This window comes from Bacidia gigantensis (genome assembly GCF_019456465.1).
Source record: "Bacidia gigantensis strain McMullin 20006 chromosome Unknown contig_156, whole genome shotgun sequence".
NCBI lineage: Eukaryota > Fungi > Ascomycota > Lecanoromycetes > Lecanorales > Ramalinaceae > Bacidia > Bacidia gigantensis.
The window spans coordinates 96,183-116,490 of record NW_025408594.1 but is presented as its reverse complement, the minus strand read 5'-3'; the positions used below and the strand labels follow the sequence as shown (position 1 = coordinate 116,490).

Below are 20,308 nucleotides of genomic sequence, written 5' to 3'. Positions count from 1 at the left end.
ACGGCCTCGCAGCCTCCAATAATAATGGATCCACTATCCCTCGCCCCCTTCATCCTCAGCGTAATCGTCATCTCCGAGAAAACGGGCTTCTTAATCAAAGACCTGATCTCACGCTACAAGTCCGCGCCCATAACCCTAACATTAATCCAGACCGAAATCATTACCATCCTAGACGCGCTGCGACGATTGGAGCGATTATGTCAAAACGACCCAGACTCTATCAGCACGCGGTTCAGCTCGCAGGCCGACTTGGTCGATACGTTCGACAGTGCGCTCACGGGCTGCGTGACTGTGATTTCTTGTATCGAGCATGAACTGTGCAAGGTGTCGAAACGGCGGCCGTTTCAATCGATTAAATGGACGGGCAATATCAAATTCATGTTTACGGAGAATGCGATAAAGGCGCTGTTGCAGCATCTGGGCGGGCAGAGGGGTGCGATTCAGCTACTTCTACAGAGCCTGCAGGTCGAGACGATGGCGAGCATGCACCAGAAGCAGGACGAATTGGCTAAGATCTTGAGAGCTAGGATGGCGGATAGTCGGAGCTTGCGAGAACGGTACCCACAAGTCCGACCTCCGGAGTCTATTATTCAGGGGACTAAGGACGGCGGCAATGGGTCGAGTACTTTGAGCGGAAATGACGCAGAGTCTTTAGGCAGCACGACGGAGAGGGCGTTTGATCAGGAAGTCATCGACTCCAAAGTATATCGGAGAACATTCTCCCAATACGAGAAGATCATATCAAGAGCGAAAACGTCCGAAACGAAAGCCGGACGCACGCAAACCTTTGCAAAGGACGAGCCCAAAGTCCAACTCCCTGGCGAACAGGATGCAAGACATCCGGACGATAGCGAGTCTCTTTCCAGTCGACCAAGCTCAATATCAGTCGAGAATTCCGCAAACTCTGCCCCTAGGCATTTCGAGCCTCTGGAAGGCGTCATAGTCGAGCTTCCCGCAGATACCGCCTCAGGCAAGCCCCTCGATATCAACAGCGTCTTCTCAACTGTTCGATCTGCCTCACGGTACAATCCAACGGTCCAGCCTCCCACGGGAGAAACCTATGCCGGGGTAGATCGCGAGGCAGTCATAGCCAGCAGCAGTGCTCGTTTCCATCTCTCTATGTACGAGAGGGACATCTTGGACAGTGAGCTGTTTTCGGCAGTCTCAGATCAAACCAAACTAAGGCCTAATATGCAAAAAATCGCAACCCTCCTCGACCGTGGCGCATACATCAATGCCCAGCATTCTGACAGCCAATACGAATATGCCCTCCAAGCCCTATGCTCGTGGAGCCGTGACGCGAGCGTGGTCGAACTACTGCTTCGAAGGGGCGCTGATGTGAACGCCACTGGAGGCTGCTTCGGCAATGCGCTTGCAGCGAGTTGTTCAATTGCTGCTGAGGATGTGGTGGAGTTACTACTCAGGGCCGGCGCAGATCCCAGCGTGACTGCCATCAGATCTCTTTTGCAATCAAGGCAGGTCGCTCAGAGACAGGCGGACGAGGCTGAGACAGTATCTGATGCGAGCTCTGACTACTCCATCACAGCTGAGATGAAAACGCTTCCTGGTGCATTTCTGCAGTCTTGGGATGAGTCTGCCCAGAGTAGGAGCGGCTGGTGAAGATCAAGATGAAATGACCGATTGGCATCTCAACGATACAGTCGTCCAGCGACTAGAGGCTCGACAGGTCCAGCACTGAACGAGCAGTGCCCAAAATCTCCATCATCGCTCACAACACCCCACTTGACAGGCTTAAGCGCACTGTCTTCATCTCCATGCAAGGCGTGACAGGCGGCTGCAATGGCCGCGCTATTCGTCCCTGCAAGAGGCATCGTATCCGGCAACTTTTTCAAGCCGATGACCAAGACGGCAAGACCAAGTACAGTACCAACGAGAATCGTTATAACGATCGCGCCTGGAGAATAGCCACACGCCAGGATGAAGTCATCCGGCTGGTTCACGCCGGAGCTGTCTCGGATCTGTACTCGCACAACGAACAATACCTGGGACGTGAGCCAGCTGATCAAACCTGAGATCGCCAGTAGAGGGATAGAGAAGCGGTATGGGAGTTGGAGGTAGTAGGTGCTAGATTGTTGCCCCTTGGGGTTTGTGACGCGGAGGGGCTTTCTGCGCTGAGAATAGCTGATCCATTCCCTCCCGGCAAACATGCTGGTGAGGATGTAGTTGAAGCCGATGAAAATGTAGGAGGAGAATATCTGAGGGAAATTGGCGAGAAGTACGGCGCTGACCAGTGTCTGCTTGTTCGCGATGTTGTTCTTCCCGGCTTGAGTGCCGATGCCGATCTGGAATTGCCCGTCCTTCTCTTGTATGACGCCCAGGGATACGGCGGACATTGTGAGCCCGAGGAACAATCTATACAGAAGTAGATTAGATTCATAGTACTGGGAAGCAAGAAACTTCAGAGTGATAGAGCTTACAGAAGGAAGGTGTGTAGCCGCATTGGACTGACAGTGCTCCACCACCTCCTAACTCTAGGTCGCCATGGTCGCGTCACTTGCTCGCGTGCTACTGATTTCCATTGAGCACCAAAGACCGGCCAAGCATGTGCGACTTTCTCTAAGCTCCAGATCTCGCGAAGTCGATCTGCTGGAAAAGTGCACAATCCAGCTGTGTGGGAGTCCGCGCAATTGAGATACGACTCGATGGCGTCTCCTATCGTCATTAAACCTGGTCTTCTGATCCAAAGCAGTGTCAAGCACATGCAACATGCTTCCACGAAGTTGCATGCGATGACTGCCATGCATATACCCACGTTCAAGGTTAGCGAGCATTCCTCCTCGACTATCTCGCTCCAGCAGTGTTTCACTTCATGTCCGAATGGTTTCCATTTATCAACGCCGTTCAAGATGGTCGCTAATGTGGTGCGATTACAGTCACTTGAAGCGGATGACTCGTAGTCAATCAGACCTAGGCATTGCCAGTAGGCCGTAGGAAACATGCGTGGATCCGCTGTCAAGGGGAAATTTCTCAACAGAGTGACGTTCGTCCTCCCAGGGTAATTGTACTCCAAGAAATCAAGACCGCCATGAGCCAGGGCGGTCCATTGATCATCTTCAACAATGTTACTTGCTTGGTAGTCTGCTTGGTAGTCGTAGTCAACGTAGAGCGTCGACCCGTGAGGGAGCAGATAGGTACCGTTGTCAGGAAAGTCTTGTTCGTCGGACTCAACTACCACGAGAGCATTGTGATCGTAAGGTATCTTTTTCCCATCCCAAATTTGACCGAGGCCGTCCTCACCGGCGAGGTCTCCATCCTGAATCACCATCAAGTCTCCCCATTTGGAGACATACTGTTGGACATAATTGTCGATGCAGTCTTTGGCTTCCATTTGCTGAAACTCGCCAGAGCTGATGCGATGTCTAACTTCGTAGGCTTTCTCCCTAAGATGGGTGTGATTTCCCGTTCCATAGAAATTAGTGGCGTTGAATTCGGGTTCTAGAAGGTTTTCAGGCCCTGCCATGACCTGGTACTTATTCGCTTGCGTCGTCAAGATGAGGACGGAATTGTATCTGTAGTGGAAGTCAGCAAAGGTTTCTGGGAGACACAGTGACACGACTTACAAGAAATGTATTGGTAGCGCAGTAATACCTAGAATAACCCAAACGATAGCCCGATACCGACTAATCCACTTCAAGTTCCTCAACGCCGGTATCCCAATATGCAGAAACTTCTTCCTCGCATGGGCACGGTCGACTTCTTCCCTATTCGGAGCGGCAAGGCAGTGCATACAGTAATTGCTTGCTCCCAGAATCAATGTACTTAGAACATTGATTCCGATCTGCACCACGGCGTTGCCGCTCTTTGCATCTTTGCATCCACCCCGGAAGAGCGTCTTGGAGCCACCAACGGTCTTGTATTTTGACATGGCCCAGATAAAGACGCAGAGATTGGCGAGGAGGACAGTGAAGGCGATCGAGCAGCTGTAAATTACCCCCGTTCGACAACCATCTGGTAGTATCTGCCACCAGCATCTTTTCGACGTTTTCGCGGGAGTCTTGGGATACTCAAAGTCGTTCTTTGAGTCCTCGTTTGCGTCGTAGGTTTCCGTACTGTGAGCCCGTTTGGTTGATATCGAGGCCCAAAATTGGGCCGTAGTTCGACGTAGGTCGACATAAACCCTCTCCATTACCTCTGACATTCGTATATTTCTCGACAACCACCATTTCATACGTTTCGCCTCCATAAGTTTATTCGACCGGTATTCCAGCTCAAGGGCAACATTAGGACACACAGTGGGGCGTCATAGCATAGCCCCATCGGCAACCCTCTGTGTAAGGCTGGCAATCGCGCAGTAAGGTTCGGTACGTTCGCCTGTCTCTTGCGCAAGAAGACCCAAACGCGACCAATCGAGACCCGACGTATGACCAAGCCACCACCTGTCGGCGCTGTAGAAGTCCAGAGCCAGTGATGTGAGACGATCTGAAACCGCATGTAAGGCAGACTCATGATGAGTTTAGAATGGTTATTGTCTGCCTTGGCATAGCCTCCACATTATTCCGTATCTTGTTGTTTTGTGATTCCATGATTCTTCGAGTGATGATGCCGTGCTGCATGCTTGATGGCAGTGGAATGCTGAGTTCTGTGCTTAGACATGCGTTCGCCTCTGGCCTGACCTAGAGAACAGTTTCATTCGCATGCTCCACCCCACCCTCGCTTCCAATCACGCTGACATCAGCAGGGACATGATAGAGCCCTCCCTTCGCCAATCTATGCCCAAAGTTTTTCTCGGTGACGTAGAATGTCAGCGTCTTGCACCTGTCAATGCCGTTCCCAATCCAAAACTCAAGCGTCATGATTACGTCTGCAGCAGCCTGGCTACTGATGTACGGCGGCGCATCGTTCGCCGGTCCAATGGCTAGACTACCAACCCCAGGTAAGATCCGCAGTCTAGTCCGATCGAGATCATTTCCTTGATGCACGAGTTGTTCTGCAAGTATGTTGAAAAGGTTTGATTGAAGGACTAAGGGGAGGTTGCGAGGGTAGCGATCGAAGTAGGGTTCTAGGACGAGGATTGGCTGATTCCGAACGGGGACTCCACCGTCGTGATTGGTAGTATTGATACTCGGAATGGTGCCATTTATGATTTCAATGTTATTAGTCATGGTAGGTAATGTCAAGTCTTCATTTGGTGGTAGCATCAAGGCCGTGGCGAGGAGTGCGCAAAGGTTGGTCGATATCCAGTAAAAGGATGCCTGGTTAGAGAACATCATGCGAGATGTGGGTCAAGAAGCTGCAGTGTCGATGAGGAGAGTAACCAAATTGGTTTTAAGAAAGTCGTTCTCGAAAGTCTGCCGATTCGAGACATTTAGCGACAATTGCAAGTCATAAATGAGACCGGCGGTTCATGCGGCGGAAATAGATATTGAGGGCCGAGACTGAGGCGCGCATAATTAGTCTATCATCGTGTCAAGAATCGATTGATTCAGTTCCAGTGTCCGACTTTGACAACAGGTTTTGCTGCAGGCCGAAGACGATGTACTCTTGCGTGAGGCTACCTTTGGCTGGGAGACCCTGTTCAGTACTTCATTCCGACAACGTTCTCCAGAAAGAGTACATGACCGAGATGATATGGTCTGCATGACTGGTGATACATTGTTGGTATAGGTAAGGCAGGTGTAAAGTATGTGGGTTATGATGTTGTGGCCACGGCTTCCAGCAGACTGTCCTGCAGGTCTCCAGATGAGCAAACAATGTTTTGCTAGGCAAGACGAAAGCCCTTCCTTCTCAAGAACCGTTGTTTCTTCTCTGTACTCTCTTCTATCTTCACCAACGTAATCCCTCGCATTGCAGACCTTTCATGTCCCTGTGCGTCTTCAGATGCCTATCCAAATCGCAGATGACCTCCATGAGGTCAAGCAGATCCCAGGAAAGGCCTAAGCGTCATCGCACGAGGAAGCATCAGGAGAGGTACCAGAATCATCTCCGAGGAGCCCTTGATGACTGTTCCGCTTGAATCACTGCCAAATCGCCCAGACTTGATCCCTTCGCCAGCAGCCGGAATCCTCCACGGCTTCCTCTCCTTAGACTTCGAGCAACAAGCGACATACCTCAGTCTTCACATCGGAGACAACACGGCTCGAGATATGGACACGATAAAAGCATTGGTGGAATTAGGCGATAGTGTTTTCCCTGACTTGGCTCCCGAAGTAAAGATTGGAGTACTCAGGATCTTTGACACCAATGCCTTCGCGCAAGGAAACACCAGCGGCATTTTCCCCAAAGCGTCCAAAATCAATCATTCTTGTCTTCCTAATGCTCATTGCTGCTGGAACGACCGTGTCGGGCTCTTCACGGTTTCGGCAGTGCGAAATATTGCGGCGGGTGAGGAAATCGAAATTTGCTACAAGGCGATGTGTCGCACACGCGAGGAGCGCGCCGAGGATTTGAGCGTCCAGAACTTCATCTGTGGCTGTAAAGCGTGTGATGCAACGACGACCTTTGGTCGTAAAAGTGATGAGCGGCGGAAGCAGCTCGCTGAGATCGAGCAAGCTTTGTCGATGTATTTGAACGTTCCTGCACAGATTCTTGATGTAGTCCCAGGCTTCGACAAGAGGGAGCTTCTTCGTGTGTTGAATGTCATGGAAGAGCTGCTGAAGGCGGAGGGTATCAACGACATATATAGGTTTGATCCGTGAGTTTTCATGATTACTGTGATGGTCGTTCGATGGCTTTGCTTCAAAGCTGATGCTCGATGTCTTGGCCTCGCCGCACTCAATGCCAAAGCTGGACATTTCGAGGCTGCTGTCGCGTGGCAAAAGCGAGCATTGAAGGTTTTAGAGATATGTGTCGGTATGCCACTTCTTCTGCTTGAATGCTGAAGTGCGTTAGGGTTAATGAGAAATGTGTGCAGGTACTGATCATGAGGACTATGAGACAAGTCAGAAGGTCTTGCGAGATTATGAGAACGGTGTCGTTTCAGCTTTGCCATTCATGGCATCAGGCTCACCTCTGTCATCGTTGAAGGCTCAAAGAGGAGACTTGATTGCGTATTCTCTTCAATCAAGTCAATAAATGGATGGGTCATGCTTGTGTTATTTCCTTGGTCGTGACGTCTGCCTTGGTGTACACATCTTAGCCAAAGGCTGTCCTTTCTGTGGCTATGTCATTGACTTGGCTGTTCGGAGTCTTAAAAGCGTTTCATTGAGCCTGCACCGTCTTGCTGCACATGTAAATAATGCATTCGAACTTCCCCTCGTGCCTTTCGATGCCGGTACTGAAATGTCAGCGTTCGCGAGTTGGTGTCGTTCAATCTAGATTGCTCAATAGGGCACGCTAGTGACGTAAGCAAATAACGGACCCAACATGAGCTGGTCTAGTAAATGATCCTTCGTATTCATACAATTACCTACTGACGTGCCTATATTTCGTGAAGGCCTGCCACCAGCTTCATTGCATGCTCAACCATCATCATCGTCATCATCTTCGCGCCTGATCCACCACCAACCCACCAATCCACCCCGCCTCAGAAAGCCGAATCCCTACAGAGCCTCCACCCCTTCCTCACCAGCAACAGGCACAAATACCACGCCTCCAACAGATACTCCCTGCCTCTCTGGCGTCCTCCCACGAACAACACTGGCCTTGAACCCTCTCCCCCATCTCCGATCTGCCGTCCACTCCCACGCTCCCCTCACAGCATGAAATGCCTCTTCATACGTCATACTATCGCTCGTAAACGGACTTGGTAAGATGTTGACATTAACGTTGCCGAAATCGAAGGCTTGCCGGGGCGAGTTGACCTTCTGGAGACGACGGTGGTTATACGCGTAGTTCATGGTTATCATGACGGCGCCGGGGGTATTCATGATAGTGAGGGGAGGGGAAGCGGGGTCTACATTGATGGAGAGGCCGATGGTTACGTATGAAGGTGTGCGTTCGATGGCGTAGTATTCGCGTGCTGAGAGGGCCGTTGTTGATGTGGAATCACTGCTCACAGGGTAAGTGCTTTCCTACGAACGAAGTGTCTTCCCTTTGAGCGGTACGTAATAAGAATAGGCTGACCTGCTGTTTTGCTGAGATATACTATCGCTTGAAAGCGGTGTTCCATCAGCATCGGAGCCTGCCGGCAGCTTGCCAAAATGCACAGTCCCACACAGCAAGCCAGTCGAGCTTCCAGGGCGAGTTTCATACACTCGAGCTACGACCTCCCTAGTGAATTGATTTTGGAGCATCCAAATGCCCAAAGCCCTGAAACCATAAAATGCATACTTGTACGTCATGCATCCTTCTTGGCTGACGAAAGTGAAGTAAGGATGGACTCTCACAACTGACCCGCCAATACTACGATCTTGGTCTGGTACCTGTCCCACGGCATTCATCGATCTGAGCGCCAACCGGTTTCTCGCGACGACCGGGATCGGCTGCGAAGCGACATCTTCACAGATTTCGAGCTCGAGAGTGACAATTTGGCCGCTGGGGGTACGAATTACTGTATCATGGATGATGAAATGTGGTCTTGCCACTTGCGTCAATTGCCAAGGCCCTTAGTGGGAGCTGCAGATTGAAATAGCTGAGCTCACCTGTTAGTATCCTCGCGCTTGATGACCTTTGAAAAGCAATCTAGCTGTGCGGCAATCCGGATCGAACTTGCGTTGGACGGCCCCGATGCCCTCACCCCATATGAGCAGGACAGGAAGTACCATGCGAGAAGCAGATACCAGGAAAGCATGATGACTGTGCGCAGATGAGGAGTGAGGATGTAGCATTCTGAAGGCGAAAGCGAGCACGCCGGAGATTGAGAGATAAAGCAGCCATCAGGGTGTCTTCTGTAAGGGTCCTTGTCTTCATGCATAGGCTTGTCGCGAGTGATACATTCGCGCAAGCCACACATGCCTTGAATAGCACATCGGAGAGAATTCTTCCAAGCGATGAGCCACGTCTCTTGGGAAAAGTATGATCTCTAGTTATCCAAGCCACTCGTCGAGATCGCGTACTGCCGCATGTTTTGGTTTTCTGAACTGGGTTGACGGCTAAATCCTTATTCCCATCGAGCCAGTCTCAAGCCCGCATCACTCTCTTGAAGCCTCACGTCCATCTGACTCGCTACCTTCTCCATCTCCCTAACCTTGTTAGTCATGAGTGGTTCCGCTTCGTTAGTCACCGGCTCCTGAAGTCGATTGAACATCAATGGTAGCGGCGAAGATTTCCAGACAGCTAGCTTATTCCTGATTGTACCCAGAACCGTCAATGTAAAGAATATAATTGTCAGTAGCAGAAGTACGATGGGAAATGATAGCCATCCCCATCGCACAGCAACATAAACATCCGCCGAAGTCGCTGTTCCTCCGGCAGGGCTGATATCAGGAACCGCCCAAATCGACGCGTTCATGCCCGACCTCTGAAGGTCCGAGGACGCGCTGCGGATGTTGCGAGTCATACTCTTGGCTATGTTGGCGAATGTCAAGGTCATATTTGCGTCTCGAAGAAGCCTGATCATCTCCCTGTTTGGGGTGTCTCTCGGAATCGAGGCATCAAGGTTAAATCCTCCATTATAGACAGCCAAGCTTGTGGAAAGAGTCATTTTCTGGCTCAACCAGTCAGATACGCCTCTGTGAGCAAACCAGGCGACTGGAAAACTCGATGCACTTGTATTAGGCTCCATGGCAGGCGGCCTTAAGTCGGTGCGAGCTGTTGACTGATTTTGAAAGTCGTAAAACGCGTCTCCAAGATCATTCTGAAGACCTCCGGCAGTCCCATTCCACCATTGAGTAGTGTTATCATGCCATGTGTCCCGTTGAATCTCCAGTAGTTGCCCATTGCGCACCGATGCTTCAATTGTGTTCACACACCAATGAAGGAAGCACTGCGTAGCAGTCACATTGTCTACCAGAGATTGACCATTGCTAGGGCCTCCAGACCAGATCCTGGTGAAATTCAAGATAGTGTGGCCCAAGTTCACATTCCCAACTGGCTTTCTAGCACAACTCGAAGCTACCTCGCCTAGTTCACTGTCGTTGGAAGTCTTATTTAATTTGAAACCGTTCGGTAATCCATGCGAGCAGTACGCTTCAGGTACAGACATTGAGCCGTCACCATTTCTTTCTCTTTTTTGCTTCCTGTTATTTGGGTCTGAGTCATCTTCTTCTCCTTCTCCTGTTCCTCCATTATCTTGGGAGTCATCATCTGTAGGATCCTTCGGCCTTGTCAACGAGCAATTATGACTCAATTGGCTGGTGATATCATCGCAGGAGGAGCATACTGCAAGCGTTTGAAAGGCTGGGTACGTGCAATTGCCTGTTGAGCATGCAGCGTCTACTTGAAAGAATGACCCGTTGGTGTCAGGACCGACTGCAAACATGCCTGCAAACATGGCACCCAGCATGTCGGATAAAGGTAAAGTCATTACTTCAGCGCCGTTATAGGGATCAAAGACTTTGGAAGGAGAATCATCGTAACTTAGGAAGCTCTGCGCGCGACCAATATGTGCAGGCGTCGTAACATTGACTTCACGAGTCTTGATTGATATGGTTTGTTGAATAATTGGATCGATGCCAAGCGCTAAGACTGTAATGAGGGCACCTATACTAGCGACATATCTTGATATCAAGCCATTAGTTGCCCCGTAGCGCTCAAGACGATACGATATACTCACTGAGCACGAAAACTCCACAGCAGCAACAAAGAGCCCAACGGTCCACGGCTTGCGGCATCGTAAACTACCATGTCCGTCAAAGCGTGAGACTTTGAACGAAAATGGATCCAACTTGCTTGGCTGAGACAAGCAGTAATAGGAACAAGCAAGTTGGCTTTGAATAGCGTGGTGAACCAGGATATGACGGAGTTGAGTGTGATATTATGCGGCCAATTTGGTTGTGGACGCCCATCGTAGCGTCTCAGGATGACGATGATAATGATGAGAGATATCAAGCTGCCAAGATAGCAGAGGAGCTCCGCTAACCACCATCTATAGATGCTTTGATCAAGCTTGAGTCTGAAAGAATATGGCTGGGAATGGTGGATTGGGCCCTTATCAAAGGGCATGTCGTATCCGTGCTTCTCTGGTGTAGGATGTGGCATATACTGGTTCGGAGGGTCAGTCGGCGTTTTCAGCTCAAGAGATCCAATCGAAGATCTGAATGAGACCATCCGCCGAATATCTCTATCAGGGCTATCTGCGCGTCTTTGGTGTAGTACTGAGTCCACTGGCAGCTCCGACGCAGACAACAGGCGAGTATCTTCGGGGCTCTGTGGCGCAGTTGCCATTGGTATAAGCCTGTCGAGAGTAAACCTGAGTCGGTATGGCAGGAGGGAGAAAGAGGCGAAACGAAGTCTACTCTGTACATCCTCAAAACTTTGCGTGTCACTAAGTGGGAGCGAGGGAGGCTGAGAAAGGTACGCGAAGGATGAAGGATTCTGCTAGTCTGGCGCTAGTCGCTTTTTCTTGACAGGCTCACATGGAGATGTTTTGATGAGTAGAGACGATATTGATATCTGGTGAAATTGTTCCCTGGGGGTGTATTAGCTCGCAAGTCTCTACCCGCTATGTGTTGGATTTGAAGGCTGAATGCACCTGTACAATGCGAACAAATTCGTGCGTCTTCGCGGCGCCAATTTAACTTCGCCAGGGCCAGCATGAAGCTACTGCAGAATCTAATTGCAGCCAGGACCAGGAATGATCCTTCCCAGCCGTTTCATCCTTTCAGATCAGCCTCACGAGTGGCGCTGTCCTGTGAATGTCAGCGAGAATCATTTTTCCACCGGTTCAAATCCGTGCTCCTAAAACCCGATTTAGCAAAGGAAAGTGAAGAACAATGTCCAACAAATCACAATGGGCGAGAATTTGTAGTCCATCGTTCCTTTCATTGAGCTCAGGAAAGCCGTATACCCCATAGCTTCATGTTCGTCCTGCACGCTAACTTACAATCGTCACGACCTCGCTCATGTCTTCGTCCTGTCATACTTTGCCTCTTCACATCTTCTCAGCTGTTGCCATCAAAGAACCTGTCTCTCAGTCAGTATCATTGCAATGGCGGCTAGGAACACTTACCAATGAATGTCACAACCAGTCTCGTCCTGACCTGACAAATATCCTCCGGAACAAGCCAAATCGTCGCTCCCATCTTCCTCGCAATCGAAATGGCCAGTTTCGCATTCATGTATGACTCTTCCTCGGAGCGTCCAGACGTGACCAAGTCGTAGTCAACATAGCTGCTCTTCATGCCATTGAGAACATCTAGCAAAAATACGCCGCTTCCAATCGCTTGATCCTTGAAGCTACGAATGCTGGAGCTCTTTCCACCGGCTCGTGCCTTGTCGTTTGCCCATTTAATCATCTCGTTGTCTGATATTTCGCTTTTGCCGAGACGATGGGCGAGCGCTGAAAGTGTTTCGCTGATGTCTCGTCGCATGAGCTGCCAGACGAGGCCAAGTGTGAGCGTCCGCTGGCCATCCGTGATGTCGGCCCCCTGAACACCTACAAGCGAGAATCTCATCTGCTTGCCCAGCTCGATCGCGTAGTTGGTGTTCTCCATTGCTTTGAACCGCATAATTTGCCCTCCAGATGGCGGAGGCTTATTCACGTGTTTCCAATTGACCGAACCCTTGACTACTTTATCGTAGGCTTGAAGCAGAACCCACCCGTCACGCAGGTCATCGTAAAAGCTTTGTACGTTTGGTTGGACGTCAAGACTATTCAGCCATAGAGTGAAGACGCGTGCTTCGCGTTCCCCTTCAGCGTCGAAATCATCAACTTGTGCCTTCTCCTCTTCCGTGATCGGGTCTAGGCCAGGGTGGGTGTTAAAGAGGTTGGCAACGAAAGCGAGGTTGAGCTTAGGATTTCCGGCGACGAGAGATGTGGGAGTAAGGAATTTGCGGCAGTCCAGCTTCTCAGCGTTCTGAAGTACTTGCTCTGCTCGATTGAGGAGGTCGTGTGTCTGCAGAGGTTGTCGGGAGCAAGTTTCTGGGGCGAGCTGATTGAGGAGTACCGTATAATTATCGCCTTCTTTCACGTCACCCGAAAAGTTCGATACTCTGCTTCAACGTTAGCAATGGTACTTCACAAGTCCTCGGCCCCGTACCTCTTGTCCCATTTGGCATTCTTGAGATGATAGTTGAACCATCGCAGTAAAATTTGCTCTGGAGGCAACCTCAAGAATTGCTCCAGTGTTTCATCATCTTCCAGAAGCCGATAGAGCTCCGGATGTAATTTGATGTCAATCTTGCCCAGCAATCCTCGTCGAATGACCTGCCATATCAAGCCAAGTATGAGATGTTCCCGGACTTCCATAATGTCACCGCTACCTATATTGACCACCGAGCATCCGATACCCTTCGCTGAATTGATGACGATGTTGTTATTTTCAGTCATATGAAAGGCATTCAACGTTTTGATCTTCTTTCCTGGCCGATTGAGCACTCGCTCGTCGATAGTGTCAGGTACGCTGTCGTTGATGAGTTTTGCAAGTACCAAGCCATCTTTGCACTCGTCAAACATCTGGAAGGTATCGGTGGGGAATGGGAGCTTGTGGCCAATGTCTGGATCGCCCGCCAGAACGGCATTGATGTGTCTTGTAAATTCTGTTCGCTCATCTTCATTTATGGTGTGCGTTGTATTGGATGATTTGCCTTGCATCTGAATTTTGCCCGACAGACTACCTGTTGGCTTGTGCCCTGGTACTGTTGGGGGGCCAACTTTTGAAGGTGCAAGGCCGGCTTGAGGCTGTTGCGCGGAGGAGGGTTGGCGGACTTTGGAGATGAGCTGCATGAAGTGTCGTCAGCGTTGATCATTCAATGTATGCAACATGAAGATGATCGGGGCATCACATACGTCGACATAATCATCTAATTCAACCCTTCTTGAGCTGTCTAATTCCACCTCTTTAAGTGCCTGCCGGACGACATCGTATGGCTGTCGTTCCGAGCTTTGTGTAGCCTTTATGACCGTAGCCTCATCAATGTATCCTTTGTCATCGACGTCTAGCTTGCGAAATGCATCCTGCAAGCCGAAGATGTCTTGCTGCTGGAATTGAGGATACTTTCTGCGAGAGGTTCATGTCAGCAATTGGCGTTGGGGGAGTGCAGCTACTGAGAGCTTGTCGGCTCGTACTTGGGACATATTCATACCTTTGTAGTTTTATAACATTCATCCTGTAGTCTGTAACTAATGCAAGATGAAGTGATGGTGGGGGCGGGGATGATTTTGGTTGCGAACGCGCGGGAGTGACAAAATTTGTACCCGCCGAGAATTTGGGTGCCTGGTTGCTCAGCCACACGTACGCAAGCTGACGAAAAATCGCCTCAATGGAGAAAGTGAGATCAAGGTGTAAGCGACGATCTCTGGTTTCCTATGGCAAATCAGGGAATCGATTCAAGGTACGTTAATGTCATATGCTAGGTCACAAGTGCGCTACATGTACATTCATTTCAAGCCACTCAGGCCACTTTACATCAATATGCTTGGAATGGACATCCTTTTTCCACCGAGTCCTTATACGTCTTCTCCTTAATGACATCGATAGTGAGCTTCATCAACTGCTCCCCCAATTGCTCGTCCTGCGCCAAGCTATTCCCACTCTCCGGTACCGCTGGCGGGCAAATGTACTGGCCGCTCTCCTTGGTCGCCGTTGCAGCAAACACAATAGAAACAGCCCCTTGCATGATATTCTTCTTCAACGGTGCCATCCCAACTGACATGGCGTACCCACCCAGCGGATACGGCTCATGGATGTCTTGTGTGCTCATCTTCGTGTCTACAAACCCGGGATGTGTTGCATTGACCAAGATATTCGGGTGCTCCTTCGTAAGATGCCTTGCTAGGTAGCGGGAATAGAGAATGCTGGCTAGTTTGGATCGACCGTATTGCCCGTTTGGTCCAAGGTCTTGATTGAGTTCGTCCAGAGAGGCAAACTTTGTATCGCCGGGTGCGGCTTGGTGAGCATTTGACGCCTGGTTGGCTATCCGGACTGTGTCTCCTTTCCTCGCCGTCGACTTCAGGAGACCAAGGAGATGCGAGGTCAAAATGACATGCCCCATGTGATTGACTGCCATCTGCGACCGCTATTAGCAATATGAATGTCAAGATTTAGACGTACATACATGGCGATCGACCCCATAGTCAGTCACTTGGTATGACATGATGCCTCTTGCTGCATTATTGATCAAGATATCTAGTCTGTCCGTCTGTTTCTGGATGATATTGCCGGTTTCTACCACCTGAGACCAGTTGCTCATGTCGCATTGTAACCAGACGACCTTTTTGGCCGCGGCTTCCCCCATCTCTTGCTTGATAGCGTCGACAGCCCCGTCAATGACATCTTTCGAGACAGATAGGATGAAGACCTTGGCGATATTATGAGTGAGCAGTGTATGAGTTGCACCGTAGCCAATACCCTCAGAGCCTCCTTTTTGAAGGTCAGCGATCATTCAGATCGACATTTGAAGTGGACTGACCTGTCACTACCGCGACTTTGCCAGAGAGGTCGGGCGTTTGTTCGAGTGCAAACTGCTGCGATTCAGGGACAAGGGTATGAGCTTTGTCGCCGAAGCCCATATTCTGAGCCACCGTCTGCTTGATTGCTTCCATTGCTTCGGTAGGGGTTGAATCTCGGAACGAGGAGTATGAACGACGTGAATGCAGTAGATGAGAATGAGGCACTGGCAAGGTAGTAGAAGTTCTCGCGAAAAAGAGGATCGTAGACTTTGGCAATAATGACGGCGTAGAGATGTAATGCAATCGCACTGATTGGCTGATGCGGTACGTCATCACAGAGGATGAAGCAGACTAAAGAAAGGCACCGTCAACGCTCAATACACAATGCATGTAAAGCCAGAGTGTAGAATCGGTCCTGTAAAGAGGATTCAAGTGCGTCTGCAGAAGGCACGCGTGTCATCGCGGGACTTGCAAGGATTGTAAACGCATCATAGATATACAGATGCGGCGACCTCCAGTTTCGTCATATTCGTGGATGGTAGGTATCTCTTCAGAGAGATTGGTATGGACGTGCTCGCCAAAGCGACATTGCGGTCAACCCATCTTTCATATTGGATGAAGTTGATGTGTTGCGAATGCCAGGAAATGGGAAAAGGTGAAAGAACCGTGGCCGCGCCAAGGACTTAAGATCTTAAACCCGAGCCGTTCTGCAATATTAGTTAGTCTAGAGGTGGCGCCGCCAACCTCCATAGATTGAGATAAGGGGCTGCGCTTAGGCGTAAAGACCAGCTTATAGGGCGAGCTTCAAGGCGCCCCATCTTATAATAGCCCCTAGAGATAAGGCGGTAGAATTTTAGCGTCCGACTAACCAACCAACCCTCGCTTGATACATAAGGTAGACTGGCCTTCCATCGCCCATTTACTTCTATGGGTCTATCCATCTCTACCCAAAAGCATTGCAGTTATGAGAACAGAACATACGACGGGCATGCGGGACGGACTATGGCTGAAGATTGTTTTACTGGGCCCAAATTGAAGCTTTGTCAATGAATGAATGAATGATGGACGAGCTCAACCCCGTTTATTCTCCGCCCTGCCTCCACCCTCGCATCTTTAAGATCAAACGCGCAAAGCGACCTCGACTTCGTTTACTTCCTAGAGTGAATCCATCTGCTCGTAGCAATAGGTACGGGACCATTTCTAGCATAGATCCATCCTTTCGAACGCAGCTCAGCCAAGGCAATCGAATCGTGCGCTTCTCCCCCGGCTTTTGGGAGGCCAGTACCTGATGTATCAAGTAAGATATTCTCGCATGCGGCGCCCGCTCCTCCATCAGCAGTAAATGTATCTATAACAGCCCGGCCGCCGGTGCAATCGTCTCCTGAAAATGCAGTGACAGACGGCTTTTTGCCGGCAGGACAAGGATAGTCCACCGCTGCCTTGAAGGCGGTGAAAGCTGGACTAATGGGTTTGCAAACACCCTTCTCAAGATCAATCGTCTTGAATTGGACGCCAGGTTCAGCGGCATTGATACACTCGACAAGAGTGAAAACAAGTATACGACCTTCTGGCGCTGGAGTGGCAGCCGGGGCGGGAACGGCATTCGCAGTTGATGCTGCTACTAAGACGGCTGATAGAAGCTGTTCGATAGCAAGGTCAGCAGCACGTTAATGAGATGCATGGGTATGTCGTTAGAAAGGAGAAACGTCAGGGTGAGAAATCAATTGCTAATGAACCTCGAAGGAGTTCTCACCTGCACGATTGATGCCTTCATGATTCCTTGAGTGAGGGGATAATTTGATCAATTAAGGATTTAATGTCTGAGATGATGAAAGAAGTTGTGAAGAAATGTGGAAGAATGAAGCAAGAGGACTTCATGGGCCCTATTTATGGCCGCATTCAGAGCCTGCTACCACCACCACAAGATGACGGATATATTCGGGACCGTTGGTCACCTCGTATCGGGTTCACGATCCGAGTCACACCACAACCCAAAGTTCTTGACACAGAGCTGCTGATGCGACACACCATCCTCGCAAGAGTGAAAACAATAGGTTTCGAATTATTTCGGTCGACTTCGGAAGTGGGAGCATGGTGACGACTTTTTTCTTCTGGAGTCGAGTGCCTCCACCTCGATTTGCTCCAATGGTTGATTCATGAGAACCTCGAGCCAGACGGGGCTTGAGTTTAGCTGATGAATCACAGAACTGACCGGCATAGCAAGGTTCTAGTCTCTTTGATGATTGCAAATTATCCTTGCAGATCTCTCGAGGACCCATCGGCGTAAGAATCCTTTTGGACTCGCGTCCTTTCGGTCTCGACTTGATTTGCTCTGCCCCTCAATATCTCCATCCAAAGCTCGCAATGAGGTTCATTTCAGTATTCTGTAGGTGCTGGATAGGGGCAGACTGGGTTTGGCTCGGCATACTGGGGACTCGTGGCAAATTGACACACCCCAAATCTGTGTCTTTTGCAAAGTATCCTCCTGGCTTCTGGGTCTCTCTCGTCGATATCCTTTTTGCCGAAGCCGTATAAGTATTAACTAGACTCATCAAACTGGGCTTAAGGTTGACGATGTCTCGTCTAGAACGACACCAAGGTGGCAATGCTGGGGATGGTTGCGCTACAAAATGACTCATACCCTCCTTGAAAGTTTCCGTAGCCTGAATCAGGAATGTGACTTTGTGAGATACATCTAGGTCTCGGAAGATTCTCACATCATCATACTTACGCCTCGGCCAATTATTTCTGGATCGTCCAGCTCCAACGAGGATCTTTTGATGTCCATACTCGAACTCAAATCGGACAGGCTGGTGTTCTGGGAATTTGAGATGATCCTTGGTGCGAAGGAGTGGATCGTCGATGATTTCATCTTTGAGCTGGTTGGTTTTCAGTCTGTTGGACAGGATGTGATCCCTGGCTGGCACAGTTTCCCTTGATACTTGTACTTCTGGTCTGGTTTCCTCCTGCTTGGAGGTTCCCCAATCAGTACTACAGCTTGAATATTCAGGGTGGGGAGGGTTGCACCTTCAACGTATCAGCTCGCAAAATCTCTTCCGTAGGTGGGCCACCTATAGCCAGTCCTGAAGTCAGCGAAGTCTAAATTAGCGAGGCCGTGTTGAATTTAAGTTTTCTTCAGTCAGATGAGGTCTGTCAACACGGCAGCACCTCACGCGTATGGTGGTCCCGCCGGGTTCTTCGAATTCATCAATTCCTGTGGAAGGCATGAATACAGCCGGCCAGACCCAAGGATGTCGCGGATTGTGAGACCAAAGTCTTCTGTAGCCATGAGTCACCAACCCTTGTCGGATGAGACGTCCTATCAACACGACACGCCAGCCAGAGATACCTTGTCCATAGCCTATCAATGAGTAGATATCTCCCAAGCCTAAGCCCCTCTATCACCATCGCGTTGACCGTGGCCATTTACTCCAAGTACAACGCCAGGTTATGTAGAGACCTAACCGCCTTCCTACTCTTGCACCCCTCAGACTTCAATCACTTTTAATACGACACCCAAAGATTGCACGCTCATCCCCGCATCACCGAGACTGTGCACCTGATCTGCATCGTCGACCTCCTCCTACCTATGAGACGAGCTTAGCTCGAAATTCTCCAGCACCACCGAGGCTATGCGCCTGACCTGCACCATCACATCAACCACCACCTCCTCCTACCCACAAGAAGAGTATAGCCCGACTTTCTCATGCCCATCGCTTTGCACTGTGCCACAACTCAATTCAGCTGACAGATGCGCCCAAAAAAGTTGTAGGCTGGGCTTCACCGACAAGAAAGGTGAGATGGCACAACAACAAGGATCAGAAGACAAGGGAAATATATGCTGCGATGAAAAAGCGTGCGCGAAATTCTTAGCTTGGTTGGTGATAGGAGATGGTGGCATTGCTTAGTGCGTCATTTCTGCTGACTAGAATGGGGATTGCGACAATGGCTCATGGATAGACTTGTGTATCAGTCTTCCCGGAGTGAATAAGAGTCTTTAGAAAGAGTTCTTTCCGCAAGCATTGATGTTGGAACGGAGACCAGCTGCGTGTGGTATGAAGAGAATGGCCTGGCACAGTTTATAACACTGTCCTGGGTGGGGGGGTGAAAAGGGGCCGGAGCCCGGGGGGATGCCTTAGATCTGACGACAGAGATTTGGCGTGGCCATCTCCAACGTCGACTCTTGACATTTGCAGCCTTCTCCGACTCTAGCACTATCTCTTGCGCCTGTTCTCTACACTTGTACGGCTCGACCCTGGCGCATCTCCCTTCCCCCGCTATTTCCTCTATCGATCCTGGGCGAACCATCCTTGAAGAGGACAATCTATGGCGTGATCTCCGGTATTTGCCCCTCAAGCACCACCTTTTTGACCAGCTCATCCACATCCTGTGAATGCCGCCTGCTGATCGTAAGGGTCGACAGCATGGTAAAGACCTCGCTGAACACGGGGCGCAGTAGTGGCAAACAAGCGCAGAGCAGGGCGACCGCTGCTTCTGCTGTACTCCACAGCGCGAATGTGACACCGCCGGTTGCTTGAAGGATATTAGCGTAACGGAATCAGGATCTCGGGTTGGGCGCTTACGAGACTGAATGGTGGAGGTGAAAGCAGCAGCGCGGGATATGCTGACAGCCACGCCACTGCAGGACCAGTCAGCGGAGCTTCTCATCCTCAAGAGTCAACAGACATTAAGCCTAGCCCAAAAATACCACAGACCGCCAGTCGTCGCTTGACAGGCATCTGAAGTGCCCAAGCCATTCGTATCGGAAGCAGCAGGATCAAGAAATCTATGAAAGCATTCACAAAGCCCATGGCAACCGGACCAGCGGCACTTGTACGACATTCCTCAGGATGCGTCCACAGGGAGGATAGTGGCGCAGGCTGGCACTGGAACGCAAGGCTCACAAGTAAGGCGATACAG

The 20,308-nt window shown here is 50.2% G+C and overlaps 9 protein-coding genes across 9 annotated transcripts; 2 read left to right on the top strand and 7 right to left on the bottom strand.

Moving 5' to 3' along the window:
* Positions 1–24: 24 nt before the first annotated feature.
* Positions 25–1,620, top strand: KY384_002341 (uncharacterized protein; the record flags this gene model as incomplete). The annotated part of the gene is made up of 1 exon (XM_044810864.1): positions 25–1,620. The coding sequence occupies one exon, from the start codon at positions 25–27 to the stop codon at positions 1,618–1,620; it is 1,596 nt and encodes a 531-aa protein (XP_044671747.1).
* Positions 1,621–1,649: 29 nt separating this feature from the next.
* KY384_002340 (uncharacterized protein) lies at positions 1,650–3,886 on the bottom strand (the record flags this gene model as incomplete). The annotated part of the gene is made up of 3 exons (XM_044810863.1): positions 1,650–2,373; positions 2,661–3,530; positions 3,582–3,886. 3 exons carry the CDS (start codon positions 3,884–3,886, stop codon positions 1,650–1,652), a joined length of 1,899 nt encoding a protein of 632 aa, XP_044671746.1.
* A 748-nt stretch (positions 3,887–4,634) lies between these two features.
* Positions 4,635–5,228, bottom strand: KY384_002339 (uncharacterized protein; the record flags this gene model as incomplete). The annotated part of the gene is made up of 1 exon (XM_044810862.1): positions 4,635–5,228. One exon carries the CDS (start codon positions 5,226–5,228, stop codon positions 4,635–4,637), a length of 594 nt encoding a protein of 197 aa, XP_044671745.1.
* A 729-nt stretch (positions 5,229–5,957) lies between these two features.
* Positions 5,958–6,656, top strand: KY384_002338 (uncharacterized protein; the record flags this gene model as incomplete). The annotated part of the gene is made up of 1 exon (XM_044810861.1): positions 5,958–6,656. The coding sequence occupies one exon, from the start codon at positions 5,958–5,960 to the stop codon at positions 6,654–6,656; it is 699 nt and encodes a 232-aa protein (XP_044671744.1).
* Positions 6,657–7,499: 843 nt separating this feature from the next.
* Positions 7,500–8,068, bottom strand: KY384_002337 (uncharacterized protein; the record flags this gene model as incomplete). The annotated part of the gene is made up of 2 exons (XM_044810860.1): positions 7,500–7,918; positions 8,023–8,068. The coding sequence occupies 2 exons, from the start codon at positions 8,066–8,068 to the stop codon at positions 7,500–7,502; spliced, it is 465 nt and encodes a 154-aa protein (XP_044671743.1).
* Positions 8,069–8,998: 930 nt separating this feature from the next.
* On the bottom strand, positions 8,999–11,223 carry KY384_002336 (uncharacterized protein; the record flags this gene model as incomplete). The annotated part of the gene is made up of 2 exons (XM_044810859.1): positions 8,999–10,556; positions 10,613–11,223. 2 exons carry the CDS (start codon positions 11,221–11,223, stop codon positions 8,999–9,001), a joined length of 2,169 nt encoding a protein of 722 aa, XP_044671742.1.
* A 706-nt stretch (positions 11,224–11,929) lies between these two features.
* On the bottom strand, positions 11,930–14,105 carry SAC6 (Fimbrin, actin-bundling protein; the record flags this gene model as incomplete). The annotated part of the gene is made up of 5 exons (XM_044810858.1): positions 11,930–11,961; positions 12,008–12,990; positions 13,038–13,717; positions 13,787–13,997; positions 14,083–14,105. 5 exons carry the CDS (start codon positions 14,103–14,105, stop codon positions 11,930–11,932), a joined length of 1,929 nt encoding a protein of 642 aa, XP_044671741.1.
* A 301-nt stretch (positions 14,106–14,406) lies between these two features.
* KY384_002334 (uncharacterized protein) lies at positions 14,407–15,541 on the bottom strand (the record flags this gene model as incomplete). Its single annotated transcript, XM_044810857.1, has 3 exons — positions 14,407–15,006; positions 15,055–15,359; positions 15,409–15,541. 3 exons carry the CDS (start codon positions 15,539–15,541, stop codon positions 14,407–14,409), a joined length of 1,038 nt encoding a protein of 345 aa, XP_044671740.1.
* A 995-nt stretch (positions 15,542–16,536) lies between these two features.
* On the bottom strand, positions 16,537–18,415 carry KY384_002333 (uncharacterized protein; the record flags this gene model as incomplete). The annotated part of the gene is made up of 2 exons (XM_044810856.1): positions 16,537–17,018; positions 17,817–18,415. Coding segments are annotated over 2 exons (1,081 nt in total), but the record flags the coding sequence as incomplete, so codon positions are not given.
* Positions 18,416–20,308: the final 1,893 nt, after the last annotated feature.